The sequence below is a fragment of the Podarcis tiliguerta genome, assembly GCF_965153285.1.
Source record: "Podarcis tiliguerta genome assembly, chromosome: 4".
Classification (NCBI taxonomy): Eukaryota; Metazoa; Chordata; class Lepidosauria; order Squamata; family Lacertidae; genus Podarcis; species Podarcis tiliguerta.
This window is the reverse complement of record NC_139537.1, coordinates 23,853,414-23,868,297: the sequence shown is the minus strand read 5'-3', so window position 1 is coordinate 23,868,297 and position 14,884 is coordinate 23,853,414. Positions and strand designations below refer to the sequence as shown.

General features: G+C 43.3%; 1 protein-coding gene across 12 annotated transcripts in view; it reads left to right on the top strand.

The window, feature by feature from the left end:
* SPATA13 (spermatogenesis associated 13) overlaps positions 1 to 14,884 on the top strand; it is a 100,506-nt gene that overhangs the window by 75,715 nt on the left and 9,907 nt on the right. For all 12 annotated transcript variants that reach the window (XR_014510172.1, XR_014510173.1, XM_083436128.1 and 9 more), the window contains 3 exons: positions 1,996 to 2,140; positions 11,999 to 12,135; positions 12,445 to 12,624. Coding sequence is in view for 10 of the 12 variants with exons in the window: in XM_083436128.1 (XP_083292254.1) it covers positions 1,996 to 2,140; positions 11,999 to 12,135; positions 12,445 to 12,624 (462 nt within the window). In the remaining 2 variants the exon portion in view is untranslated. The remainder of the gene's footprint in view (positions 1 to 1,995; positions 2,141 to 11,998; positions 12,136 to 12,444; positions 12,625 to 14,884) is intronic.

Here is a 14,884-nt window from a genome sequence, read left to right as displayed (position 1 = left end):
GCTTATCCACACTTAACTTTCTCTTCTCTTTCCGGGCATGGTCTGTGATTTAAAGCTCTATATCTGAGCACACACACCCTCCCCAGAGCTTTTCATGCAAAAAACCCCCCACTCTTTAAAGCTCAATAGGCACAAACGCCAATCTGTGGTAAACCCGAATTGACATTTGCTACGAATCAGCTTTAAAGAGCAGGTTTTTGCAGGTCAAGGTAAAATAAATCGGAGCATTAAAGCGTGGACCTTCATTCCTGGAAAGAATGGGGCGAAACGTAAATGTGGATAAACCCTCTTATATAGGTATCACCCATATTTTGTTCTCATTGGATAGCATTCAGCAAGTCTGCCAGTTGTACTGGCACTTTTAAAACTTAATCTTCTTGTAAAATTATACTTTGCTGAAATTCTGGAGACAAATTCAAAGGTACCGGACCACTTTGAAGGTAGGTATATTCTTATTATTACTGATGCTAAGAAGAGGAATCAATTCTCAAAGCTTGGATTTTGTTCAGCACAAATGTATTAATTAAAGAAGAGTTTAAGTGAAACACTTGGTAATATCCTAAGTATAAACAAATTCACAACAAGCAATAAATTAGCTTTTTCTTGAAAGTAAGACCGGTAGAAAACTGGTATTAGTTTGTTTTTTAAATTGAACTGTTTGGTTAGATAAGAGAATTGAAAGTGATTTATATGAATCACTATATATGATGCATTTAAACATCAATAATAAAACAGAGCAATCAAAGAATTGCTTGAGGGAGATTTTTGTTAAGATGATATATTTATTTAAGAGAAATCAGGAGGAAACACACAAGCTCCAGCAGAGTGTCAGAAAACCCAAAGCAAAACCCTTGTTGACCTTTATTTTATTTGCTTGGGAATTTGATGCAGGGAAAACTCTGTTCTATAAGAATCCTTGTTTCATGCTGGAGGGTCAATTAAGGTTTCCAGAGAGGCAGCATTTAAGTTTTGATAACTAGTATAGCCTTCTGAGACGGAATATGTGCTTGAAAGGCTGTGAAAATGTGAAGAAGAGAGTAGCAAATAGAGCTTAGTGTGAAGGTTTTTAATGTAAAGTGTGACTGGGAACAAACACTTTAGAAAGTGCAATCAAGTAAGGGGGAAAGGTAAAGAACAGCATTTATTTTATTATATCATCATATTATATTATATAATATAAGAAAATAATCAAAGTGCTTACATTAAACACTTAGAGAATCAGTTGCATGGAATGTGTTACTTAAAAGTGCATCTATAAACCTAATCAGTACTTTTTAATATAGGGAGAAAGATAGAGGGGCCCATAATAAAAACCCAGAGACCTTTTCCCTTCCAACTTCGCTAAACCTCTATAGGCAGCTTGTTCAAGTTTCGCCATCACCTGCAGGTGGTCACCAGGGAAAGAGCTTTTTCAATTGTAATGCCTTAGCTCTGAGTGCTGGTTAACTGAGTCAGCCAGCCATTCTGTCCTCTGTAATACGCCATTGCATTCCATTCACACACACCCCTGGTTTTTTGTTCTTCCCGTAGAATACTTCCCTAGTTAGTATTCTATGCCCCCTGAGCATGCTCAGCACACATTGGGCTGTAAACCCCTTAGGGTTTATTTCCCCTAAAATGGGTTGTTGATTTTTGCTGGGGGGAGAGAAGGCATTGCTTCTGCAAACCTCGTGGTTTCCCCAAAGCCTGCTGAGACAGATTATGATGATGATATTAATTTTATTTTTACCCCACTCATCTGACTGCCCCAGCCACTGCTTTGCATAAGCAACAACACTCACCCCCAAACATCAGAAATAGAAGGAATGATGGACGTTTACAATTACATGGAATCCTAATGTTGATTTACTGCAGTACTGTATAGTGCTGAGAACACTTTTCTTTTGCCTATGTAAACTACTTCATTTCTAAACTGTGTTTTCTGCACAACTTGGTTGGACTTCCAGGTAGATTTCTTTTGTAACAAGCTTTCCTTGTTTTCCTCTTTTTCTTCAGCCAGTTGCACGCCCTCCGGTACCAGCACATCAGGTTCCTCCTTATAAAGCTGTCTCAGCCAGATTCCGTCCCTTTACCTTTTCTCAAAGTACACCCATCGGTCTGGATAGAGTTGGATGTAAGCGGCAAATGAGAGCATCCAATGGTGAGTTTCACAGGAGGCCAATGGAAAATAAACTTGCAAGTTATTCAATGATTGCTCTAATCGGTGGTGGCACCCAGATTGCTGAACTCTCTCCCAAAGAAGGCCTGCCCAGCCCCATCTACTCTGGCAGATTAGCCTTCCATTTGGATTTATGTTTGCTTTATATTACCTGATTTATGGTTCTTAAAATTTGGGTCATCTGTATCCTGTACGGTTATTCTTTTTCGTGGTTTATGGCATGGGTAGGCAAACTAAGGGCCGGATCCGGCCCAATCGCCTTCTAAATCCAGCCCACAGACAGTCCGGGAATCAGTGTGTTTTTACATGAGTAGAATGTGTGCTTTTATTTAAAATGCATCTCTGGGTTATTTGTGGGGCATAGGAATTCGTTCATTTTCCCCCTTCAAAATATAGTCCGGCCCCCCACAAGGTCTGAGGGACAGTGGACCGGCCCCCTGCTGAAAAAGTTTTCTGATCCCTGGTTTATGGTGTTGGTTTTAGTGTATTTTGGTTAAAATAATACAGGCATACCTCAGAGATACTTTGGGTTCAGTTCCAGTGCAGTAAAGCAAATATCGCAATAAAGCAAGTTTAACTTCTCCCACAGGGTTGTTGTGAAGCTTAAAAATGAGAAAACCGTCATAGCAGTTGTTACACTGAAATTCTTCATTTTCCCCCATGCAAAACCCTAATATCATCACTGTGAGGCTTATAATGGGGTTAGCCACTTCCCACAGAAAAAGACCACACAGAGATTTAAACCCCACCATTGCCCAACAGTGAGGATGAGGTGTGTTATGTCTTGGACATCAGGTCTTGTTCCTTAAGGACTTGAATAAAGTCATGCTTTTGTTTGGCAACTTGATCTTGAATCTTCTGCATGGCTTAAATCTCACCAATGCAATGAAATTTAAGAGGCCCAGCTGTGTGCAGAATTATGCCTTGGTTTTCAGATGTTTGAATGGGATGGTCCCTTGATGTATCAGTCTGTGAATGAAGCAGGCGTATGCTTTTTGTTCTCCAGCTGTGTTTATCAAGCAAGCCAGCCGTTTCTTGGGATAAGGATGACTTTTCTAACCTAGTACAGTGGTGCCTCAGTTGTCGAATGCAATCTGTTCTGGAAGACTGACTTCCGAAACATTTGACAACTGATGCGCAAAGGGAGGCCTGCAAAGTCAATGGAGAAAATTGGGGGGGACGGGACGCAGCAGTAGCTGTTCGACTTCCGACGCATGTTCAAAAAACAGAAGCCTTTACGTCTGAGTTTTTGGCATCCGAAAACTGGAATGTTCAGCTTCCAAGACGCTCAGAAACCGAGGTACCACTGTATTGTGTTCCACTTGCTTTTGGACCACATCACCCATCCTCCTTGCCTGGTTGGGACCAATGAATATTCAGAGTCTGTGTTGGGATACTGCCAGGGAGACAAAGTCCATCATGACTCCACGTCATCTCCGGACGTCCATTGATTTCCCGTAGACACGCAGTATCAGCAATTAGCGACACGAGCTCCAGAAATAGCTTGCCACATTCCAGAGCCGTGCACACTCTATCAGCAGATAATGCACAGCGAAAGATGCACTCAGGAGAGCATTATTTACAAGTTTATTTCTGCGTTGATCAGAACAAAGAAAAACATGACTGCCTGCTTCAGTGTTCCGGCACCGAGAGAGTGAGAAACGAAAGCAAAGACACAACAGAAACATCCTGTGAAACAGGAAATACGCAGGCTGTGGCACAAACATCCTGCTCCCTTTTAAGGTGGAACGGAAATATCCTAACAGTCTGATGGTATCAGGAGGGCATAGGGTTGGGGATGGCTGCTTTAAAGGGCATTTAGACAAACTAATGGAGGAGAAGTTTCTCAACAGCCATGATAGTTAAGTGAAACATATTTCAGTAGCAGTATCCCTCTGAATACCAGATTCTGGGGATGCAAGCAACTTGAAGTTGAAGTTGAACAGAGGGCTGTTTCCTCTGTTCCCTGCTTCCTAGAGGCATTTAACTGGCCGCTGTTGGGATCAGGATACTGGGTGAATTCTCAGTCTGGTCCAGCAGGGCTCTTTCTATGTGCTCATGTCTGCTGATACAGAAGGACAGATGGCGGTATCTTCATGACTGGGCAGCCGCTTTCAAATGACAGAGAAAGGCAGATTCTTATCAGCAAGAAGGGTAGAGACTTTCATTTAATGCCTGGCTTCTTGTTTTCCATTACAGCCAGCGGCTTTCAGGAAGCCATGTGACTTCTGTGGCTGTTTGGTGCTGTTTGTGTGCAGCAGGGGCCTCCAGGGTCTGGGTCTTTTGAGCTGGTCAATAGTGTAAGGATGTGGGGCCTGGAAATGTCTCAGCTAAATAACTGAGCTGCATTGTCTCTGAAAAAGAAACAAGACCAGAGTTTTGCCAGTCATAGAAATGCGTCAGGCTGGTATTGAATGCGCTTTATGGATGAGTGGAACGCTCTTTCAGTACCAGATATTACCGTATATACTCGAATATAAGCTGACCTTTTCAGCATATTTTTTATGCTGAAAAAACCTACCTCGGCTTATACTCAAGTGAGGCGAGTGGCTGCGGAGGGACGAGTGGCGAGAAAGGAGCCCTTTCTCACCGCTCGTCCCTCCGCCGCTACTCGCATCTTGCAAGGGCAGGCACAGGAGCTGCGGCTGGGAGCGGTGCTGCACTGCACTGTGCCTCTCCCAACCGGGCTCCTATGTCTGCTCTTGTGAGCGGCAGAGGCGGCGGCACGAGCAGCTGCTCCTTCCTCCTCCGCCGCCTTTGCCGCTGTTGGCGGCAGTGGAATAGGAACGAGCAGCCCAAAAGGAGCCCTTTTGGGCTGCTCCTTCCTCCACCTTTGCCCCTGTCTGCAGCGACGGAGGAGGAGCGACCAGCCCAAAAGCAGCCCTTTGGGGCTGCTTGTTCTTCCCCCTCTGCTGCTGCCACCACCAGGTTTGTGGTGTGGTGAACCAGCTTATACTCGAGTCAATAAGTTTTCCCAATTTTTTGTCCTAAAATTATGTGCCTCGGCTTATATTTGGGTCGGCTTATACTCGAGTATATACGGTATTTATTTTTTAATAGGCAATCCCAAATGCAGAAAAATAAAAAGGGCAAGCCACACATATTAGGAATATAGGAAGCTGCCTTATACTGAGTCAGACCATTGGTCCATCTAGCTCAGTATTGTCTGCACTGACTGGCAGCAGCTCTCCAGAATTTCAAACAGGAGTCTCTCCCAGCCCCCTGGAGATTGGACCTGAGACTTTCTGCATGCACAGCAGATGCTCTACTACTGATCTAGGACTCTTCTTCTTTTTAAATGCTTTTTATTGGATTTTAATATATAGTCACAAACATCAAATTCTTTTAAACACATTACAGAGATTATGTGCTCAGACATAACTTAATACATATCTGTGCCTATAACAAAAACAGACTAAGAAAATAGTACAGTAATAGTAGTAACAAATGCACCATCATCTATAAATCATACAACTGACCGTTACATAAACAGAGAATTTATATGTGTACCAGTGCACTATTATAAAACCGTCAGCTTTAACTAAGTTCCCTTATTGCGTTAGGGAAGGGATCAGCAAGACTATATACAAGTCTTATTGTATTAACGAAATCCATTTATATGCAGGAGGTGGAGTTTGACCATGTTCTGTCTTGTTTACATGCATAATAAAGTTAAGCCACACTGAGATGAACTTGTTTTTTTTACTCTGACCTCAAGAAACCCATAATATATACATTAATTTCTCTAAAAAGGCTGTTTCTTAAAATCTTATTGTACCAATATATGATATCAGCACCAGCATGGTCCCTCCAGAAACAGGTGATGATGATAATAATAATAATAAGCCACTCTGGGCGGCTCCCAACAGAATATTATTATTAATAATCAAGCAATAAAAGATCAAACATAAAAAACTTCCCTAAACAGGGCTGCCTTCAGATGTCTTCTAAAAGTTTATGTCAGCATCCTCAAACATGCTCAAAAGGGCAAGTTGGGGGGAGGGTACATCATGGTTGCCTGTAATTGCATTGATTTCTTGGAAAACAGGACGAACTATGGCTCTTCTTCATTCTGAGGTTTTTATGAAGGGACGCGGGTGGCGCTGTGGGTAAAACCTCAGCGCCTAGGACTTGCCGATCGCATGGTCGGCGGTTCGAATCCCCGCGGCGGGGTGCTCTCCCGTCGCTCGGTCCCAGCGCCTGCCAACCTAGCAGTTCGAAAGCACCCCCGGGTACAAGTAGATAAATAGGGACCGCTTACTAGCGGGAAGGTAAACGGCGTTCCGTGTGCTGCGCTGGCTCGCCAGATGCAGCTTGTCACGCTGGCCACGTGACCCGGAAGTGTCTGCGGACAGCGCTGGCTCCCGGCCTCTAGAGTGAAATGAGTGCACAACCCTAGAGTCTAGCAAGACTGGCCTGAACGGGCAGGGGTACCTTTACCTTTACCTATGCCGGATGGGCACAGTACAAGCACTGGAAAGATACAAGTCAAGACCCTGCATGTTGCACTGGTGTTGCTGTTCCCCGTGCTGAGGAACAGCTCTTTACAGAAATGTGCCACATTCTGATGCGTTGAGGTCTGCTTGACTCAGCTGTGTGAAAGCTGACATTTCAGCTCTGGGGCTGGTATAGAGTCCTATCTCTTTCCCTGCCACCCCATCTCTTGTATGCCACAGAACAGCCATGCTGTAGCTAACATGTAAGTCAACAGGATGCAGAAATAGTTCCTGTGCTTGCTGGTGTATGCAGATGTAACATTCTCGAAGTGGTTGCGGTGGTTTTGTTATAGCACCACTTGTCCGCAGCATATGCACGTTTCCCACCTGCCCTCCTGTAGTCTGTGCTTAAATTGGTTTCGTAGGCTTTTGGCACCCCTCAAGCTGGAACTGAGAAAACCTCAGCTCCTCCTTTCAGAAGAGCCAGCAAGGCTCATTTAGCAGTTCAGTTCTTGTGGTTGCTTCTTGGAGCCATACAACTCTCTTTACCCCACCCCTCTCCCAACAGCAGTTATGTAACTGATTTCAGGGGGAAGTTTTTTTAATAAGATGAATGATGAACATTATCTGAAGTAAGCCAAGGTGGAAAGAGGCCTACTCCTTGTAGCGCCTTGCCTTCGGAGTCTCTCCCTAAGGGTGCTTGCCTGGTGCTTACTTAAATGATTCTGGTGCAAACACTTTCCGTCCAACATTTTAAACTCCCTTGGTGCTGTTACTCAGCTCTTGAATTTTTCTTAGTAGTTAGCTGCTACTTTATATGCTCCCATTCTGTGCTGTTTAATTGGTCTTTTTCTGACATTTCCATCGAGCTGTCTATTGTAGTGTGGCTTATTAGGCGCCTTCATTGTACTGTTTTGGACAACTACTAAAAGTTTAAGCTAGCCTATTCAGACATGTCATTAAGTATATTTAACTGTTGATTGTGTGTGTGTGTGTGTGTGTGTGTGTGTGAAAATGAATGACTGCTCTTTTAAATATATGTTTTTATCACTATCTTTAATGAATCTTTTATACTATTTTATCTAAACAGCATAGGTTTTTTTAAAAAAAGTGGAATATACATCTTGTTAAATAAAGATAAATAAAATGACCTGACTGCACTATTATCAGAGAATCTGTCTATAATCTGGGTGGGTGGAAGAGACCTTTGCTGGTACAAAAGCTGCTTCCCTATTGGTGCATCTCTCTTTTGTGGGGTAGCTATGCTTGCAGCATCCGGTCTTAGCTCATGTTGGATTATAGCTCTAGCTCCTGGGCCTGGCTCTGACTAGACCTACCTGGAGACAAACCAGGAGACCTACTCGGGAGGTGCCTTCCCCCTGGTACATTTCTAGCTGCTGTACTTAGGCCACGATATAAGGAAGCAACCTCGAATATTGAAACAGTGGATCAGAAAAGGGAGCAGGAGAGTAAGCAGAAAATGGTTGAGAACAAAGCTCAGAGGAAAGGCCTTTAAAAACTGGAGAGGGTTTGGCCTGTGGGGTCAGCTGATAGTATTCAGGCCGGCTGGCACTGCAGATTTGATGACACCCTTGACCCACAGCACTCAGCTTGTCAGGCATCCCAAGGAGGCAAGAGGAAAGGGAGCCTGGTTCTTGAAGGCCAGTCTTGAGAGAGAGCATGCACACAAAGCAAGCACAGTGCCATATAACCACCTACAGGGAGTACCTGCGAATTTAGCATTTGCCATTTACATTCTGACATAATGTTCTGGCTGCACGATTTGCACCAAGTGATGCATTTTATTTTATTTATTTTTACACGTAGTGGGGGAGGGGGGAGAGAGAAGACTCCAGCAATTTGCAAAGGAACCTTGGAGTTAAAAAAACAAACGAAACAGCAGGAGGGATAGATTTGAATGCACAGCAGAAGCCTAATTGAGAATAACAAGAATAAATCTGCACTATAGGCACTTAAGTCCTGAGCTGGCTGTGCATGCAGTATGTGCATGAGAGCTGTGTGTCCGCTGGGGCAGGTGTTTCTTTTTTATAACTTCCTCCCTAAGGGTACCCCATGATGCCAACAAACTCACAGCTACGCTGAACAGGGAGTGAGCTGTCAGTTTCCAAGTAGCTCTCTGTCCTGAACTGCAGAAACAGAAGCTCAAAGCGATGAATAAGCTGTTTCTGCATTTCCAGTCGATTGCAGCCTCTCCCTGGTCCTCCGTGATTATTATTTTTTAAAAGGACTAAGACTTACAGATTAAAAACCAAGCTGTGCATTGTGTATGGTCTTTTTTTTTTGGATGCCAGGATGGTAGCCAGAGGGGAAATGGCCCGGTTTTGGAGCCTGGAAAGCCTTCAGATAGGTATGTTTGAGTAGGAGATAAGCTCCATTTATTTTCTATGGCATTTTATGTTTTAAACTGTTATAATCATGGGGCTTGACTTGCTTTTAAAATAATGCTTATACTAGCAAGACTAGCAGTTGGACCAGCACAGGAAGAATAAGATTAAGTACTACATCGACTTTTGGATTTTTGACATTCCATTAGAGAGATAAGAATTGCTCATTCATGTCTGCATTGCTTACTCCAGGCAGTAAACAATAGAGAAATGGCTACAAAGAACAAGAGATGAAAAAACTAGCTATACAGAATCCAAGCTTACATATTGCAAAGGAAGACTCAACTCCCCGTTGGTTGTTTTTAATAGGTGCTTCCTTTTAAAATATCTGCATATAAGTATTCACAATTTACTGTGGCTTTAAAAAATTAAGAGTGGGGGATGAATCTTTCCAAATGCAACCTTAGGCTGTGTGTTCTTTACAGATATTTATGAGAGTGGTTTTGTAAAAACATTGTAAAAATTGCATTGTAAAAATGTGCATTCTTGTATAAATTGTTCAACCTTCGTTTATGTTTGCAATACTGTATTTTGGGAATATTTCCTAAAAGGGAAATTTAGCAATACTGTTATGATATAGTTGGAGATTTAGATAGTGCATTTTAAATAAAGTTTGAAATTAAGAAATAGTGTTGATCAGAATAGACAGACTTGCCTTCATAAGCAATGAGGTCTAGAAGGTAAATCAGCTCACTGTTTAAGTTGGAAAATTAGGTTTCCCTTAAAAAAAAAAAAAGGCAAAGCCTTGAAAAAGTTTGCATTTTTCAAGTTCTAAAACCAGGACGTGGATAATATGGGTGCATAGAACACCCTTTTTTCTAATGCTGTGTCATCATGAGAACCTAGTGGCCAACTTTTTGGCATACCCATATAACTGCCACTCTAACATAGTCAGTACTAAGCTCTTCTTTGGTTTGGTGTGGTTTTGCCTCTACACCAGACTTTGCCAGCCTCCAGATGTTGTGGACTACAACTCCCATTAGCCAGTGGTCAGGGACAGTGGAAGTTGTAGGCCAAGCATATGGAGGACACTGCTTGGTAAAGGCTGTTCTTAGACTATTGAGTCTGAGAGCCAGTATCCATATAGTTATAGCAAGGCAGGTAATACAGGCCTGGCTCTCAGGCCCTCTGCTCCTGGCCTTAGCTTTCCTTGAAGTCCAGCTACCTGTGCTTCTTGTGGTACATGATCTAGCAAGTCAGATTGTACTCAGTCATTACACAGTTGTCTGCTAGGATTTGCACAATTGCATGCTAGGAGAAGGCAAGAACTCTTCTTATTGGGATTACCAAAATCCTATATACAGTGGTACCTCGGGTTACAAACACTTTGGGTTACGTATTTTTAGGTTGCGGACCGCGGGAAACCTGGAAGTACCAGAAAGGGTTACCTCCGGGTTTCGCCGCTTGCGCATGCTCAGAAGCACTACATCACACTTTGTGCATGCGCAGAAGCGCCAAATCGCATCACACGCGTGCGCAGACATGGTGCTGCAGGTTACGAATGCTGCGGGTTGTGGACGTGCCTCCATCACGGATTACGTCTGCAACCCAAGATTCCACTGTATTATGATAATGTGATTTAAAAAGTCACATTCCTCCATCCCTTGAGGAAAAGAGTAAGAGTTCTCTAAGCTACTTGCAGTCAACCATATCCATATCTCTGCTTGGTACGTCTATGTATTTCTACATTTGGGTTAACCACCACCCTTTCCCAGCTGGAAGCCTTTACAGTGCTTACACCTCTGTACAGCTCTGTTGGTCCTGCAAAAGCAAGTGGGGTGTGGTGGTTAGAGTGTTGAACTAGGACCTGGAAGGACAGGGTTTAATTCCCCATTTAGCCACGGAGCTCAGCATTGACCTTGGGCAGTTATAAGTCTCTCAGCCTAACCTACATCACAATGTTGTTGTGAAGAAAAAATAGGGACGGGGAGAACCAAGTTATCACCACCTTAAGCTCCTTGGAGGAGGTGGGATATAAATATAATAATAAATGAAAATAAACAAGTTCTACCTTCTCTACCACAGCACTATGGCAATGGTCTGGTTCGAAGCATATTATCTTCCCGACTTCCTGCATGGGCAGGTGTCTGTCACTAATTACCCTGGAAGGGTGTTAGTTTTGAGGTTTCATTAGTGTTGGCTTCTTCATATAATGCCATGGCTGCTTTTGATAATGGATTGTTTTAGCTGTAGTTGGCTTTTAGGTGGAATACATATATATTTAATTGTTTTTCTTGAATGGTTTTCATGGACAACAAAGGTAAATATAGCAACTTTGTTTTCAGAGTCCTATCTACAGGTCAATTACATTTGATGTCAGAAATTGTGTTTGATAAAACATAGGCTATAATGGTTTTCACCCATTCTAAATGTTCCATGCTGTGTTGGGTAGAAAAGTCATCCACAAAAGCTTTAAATGCACAAATTAAACAGAGACCCACTTCTGTTTAGGAGGGAAAAAATTGTGGGTTTTTTTAATTTGTCAGTCTGCATGATATAAAGGGATCCAGCCCAGTTGCCATGTCTGAGTGGTACAAAAATGACGTGATAGACAGAGCAGGTAAAATTCTGGACTGTTCCACACTTTAGGTAGGGGCAATTCCACCAGCTTGTCCTACATAGTAATGTAGAACACATTATCCAAGTGTAGGTAGTGTAGAGGACTGGAAAACGGACAGGGAAGTGGAATGGAATGGAATGGAGTATCATGACAGAAGGCATGGCTTGCTGGAACACTAAACAAGGAGCACTCCAGAGTTTCAACTGCAAGCCTCATTGGCTCTGTATAATACGTGGATTTTCTCTTACTGTATGTTCAGATTTTTCTCTGCTCTAACATTTCCCTTCAGACAGATACTTTATGGTTTATTCAAGTGGATGTGAGAAGTTGTAAATCAGGCTCCATGTCTTTTTATTAGTATGAATGTTTTTAATTTAAAAAGTCACAGAGATGGGCTTTGACTGTACATAATTTATCAATATTTCACTGTCCCTGCCAGGTGCTACTGATGGAGGTACCGAATCTTCTGCCTTAGTGGATGATAATGGTAGCGAGGAGGATTACAGCTATGAGGACCTCTGCCAAGCCAGCCCTAGGTACTTGCAGCCCGGAGGGGAGCAGCTAGCCATTAATGAGGTAAATGAGGCGATGACTTTGTTGCACGATTTCCCCCCGAAGGTCCACTGTTTTGAGTTTCTTGGACAAAGAATCAGATCTGTGGGCCCATAATCAGCTCCTCTTCTTTTTGGAGAACTTCCAAATTACAAACTGTTTATCTTTCACCATTTTGACCATCTCCATGGATAATACCTAGAAGCTTCAGAAAAGTGGCTTGATATCTCTGTTGCTGCAGGTGCTTCTTGCATCTACACATAGTTACTTAAAGCATTTGTCTTTGGCCATCCCTACAGAAACCTTGCCCTTCACAAAACGTTTCTGTTTCAGCTGATAAGCGATGGGAGCATGGTCTATGCAGAGGCACTCTGGGATCACGTGACCATGGACGACCAGGAATTGGCCTTCAAAGCTGGGGACGTCATCCAAGTCCTTGAGGCTTCCAACAAGGATTGGTGGTGGGGCAGAAATGAGGAGAAGGAAGCCTGGTTTCCGGCAAGCTTCGTCAGGGTGAGTGAAGCAAGAACTCACGTTATTTTATTCTTCTTCCGGAAACTACTGAACCACCTCTTTACGCAATATTGTGGTCTTGGGCGGCTGGTGCATTGCTCAAGTTTACTAGTACTTCCTTTCCCACTGCAACACGTAGATTGCAGTGATTATTTTCAGTCCTAATTTTCCAACTTCATCTACGTCAAACTGTTAGAATCACTGCTGTCCAGAATGTCCTCCTCCTCTCCTTCCTTTTTCTTGCAGGTTACAGTCATTGCTTTTGCTATACAAATCGCACTGTGACTACAGGGGGACCCAGCCAAAGCTGGAGGAAGAAATTCACATAGAGCATTTTATTTCTCTGTCCTTAAAAGCGATTATAAGAATATAGGAATCTGATTCCTGTTTTAAGAAGAGATTTGTATTCCACTTTTCAGGTCATGCGTTCTTTGCTACAATGAAATGCAACATACATATTCAGTTTCAGTTAAAAATAAGGCCACCTGAGCCTCTAGAAACAGCATAGAATTAAGGATTACTCCTAAGCTATGTACTTGCTCTCTCAAGGGGAGTGTTACCCTGTCTAGAACAGGCCCAAAGTCCCAGTTCCTGAATCTAGCACCATTGACCCACTGGACCTCTGTCTTGTCAGGATTTAGCTTTGTTCATTGGCCTTCATCCTGCCCATTGCTGCCTCCAGACCCTTGTTCAGCACCTGAACTGCCTCTCCTGATTCACATGAACTGGAGTGAGAGAGGGAGCTGAGTGTTATCCACATATTGATGACACCGTGCTCCAAATCCCCAGAAGGCAGCATGGGATCAGGCTTCATGTCTGGCATTGAGATGTGTGAGTCTGCATCGTACTTCTGTTTCTGTAACGATATAAATGGGTAAAAGAAGAAGAAAGGGTCATGAGTCAGTAGTTTCAGACTGGTATCGCCCTTCCTCCATGCGGCCTGTAAAAAACCTTTACTGAATTGCCCAATTTTTGCCAGTGTGAGAAACACACACCAGTCTCCCTGCATTAACAACTATGCGGTTCTATTCCACAAAGTGTCACATGTTTGCACACACTGCAGTCTTGAGGTCCCCTGAGTACATCACACTCTTCTTATAACAACCGCAGTAAGAGTTAACCATGTTTTCAGTCAGACAAAGGCCGAAACAAACTCCTGTCTTCCCCCACAGCAATCTTTTGAAATGGGCAGCACAGTTTCTTCTGTGCCAGCTCAATACGCAGCCACTCAGCATTCCACGCTTCCTATTCTTGGGGCTATTTCTTTTTTAACTTAAGGCATAAATAATGTATCACTTTAAAAAGCCTATTGTAAAGACCAACAGAGTCGGTGCAAAGGTTGAAAGGGCTTTCTATAAATGATAGGTTGATATTAATTGGAAACTGCTCTTCGGATCATTTGTTTGATACTGCCCATTCCCACGCAATCTCTTAATGCTCATTTTTAGATGGCAGTGATTTAAAACCTCTACCTATTTTTCCTCCTATTACATTGGAGAAAGTCCAGTCCGATGCATTTCCTGTAAGAGGAGTGTGCTGCACCTAAAAGAAAGGACTTCCTTGCCCAGAGCTTACATCAGGGAGGGGGAACATGTGGCCCTCCAGATGTGGTAGGATTCCAACTCTCATCATCCCCAGCTAGCATGGCCAAGGATCAGGAACTTATAGTCCAGGAACATCTGGAGGGCCTCATTTCCGCCACTGGTTTAAATGATGAAATTCTTCTCAGGGAACCCTGTTCACTGTAATAATAACTACACCAAGCTGAGCAGAGCCAGGCTTGTAAACGGTAACTCGCCAAGTTAATCTGTGTTGCATAAGACTCTCTTCTAAGTTGGTTCTTAGGACTCGCTTGACTACATAATATGGGTAAGCTAAATGCTGAGAAATCCCAGTTAATTTCAGTGGGGCTTTTCCGCAGAATATAAGGAGGCTGCCTTGTGCCAAATCAGATTATTTGCCCATCTAGCCTGATATTGTCTCACTTGAGAGGCAATGGTTGCTCTCCAGGATTTCCAGAATACTTTTCATCACCTGCTCGCTTTTTAAAAGCAGAATGCCAGGGAGTCTCCCTGGGACCTTCTTCATGCAAAGCCTGGACTCTACCACTGAACTGTGGTCCCTCTCCAACTGTATGGAGCTTTGAGCCATACTAGGTAGCATAGGCACAAAGGATTATCTCCAGGGTTGTGCCAGGAGGGCTTGGTGCCCACCCCGCTCCACCGCATCTCTTCTGGAGGTCCCACAACCTTCTGGAGGG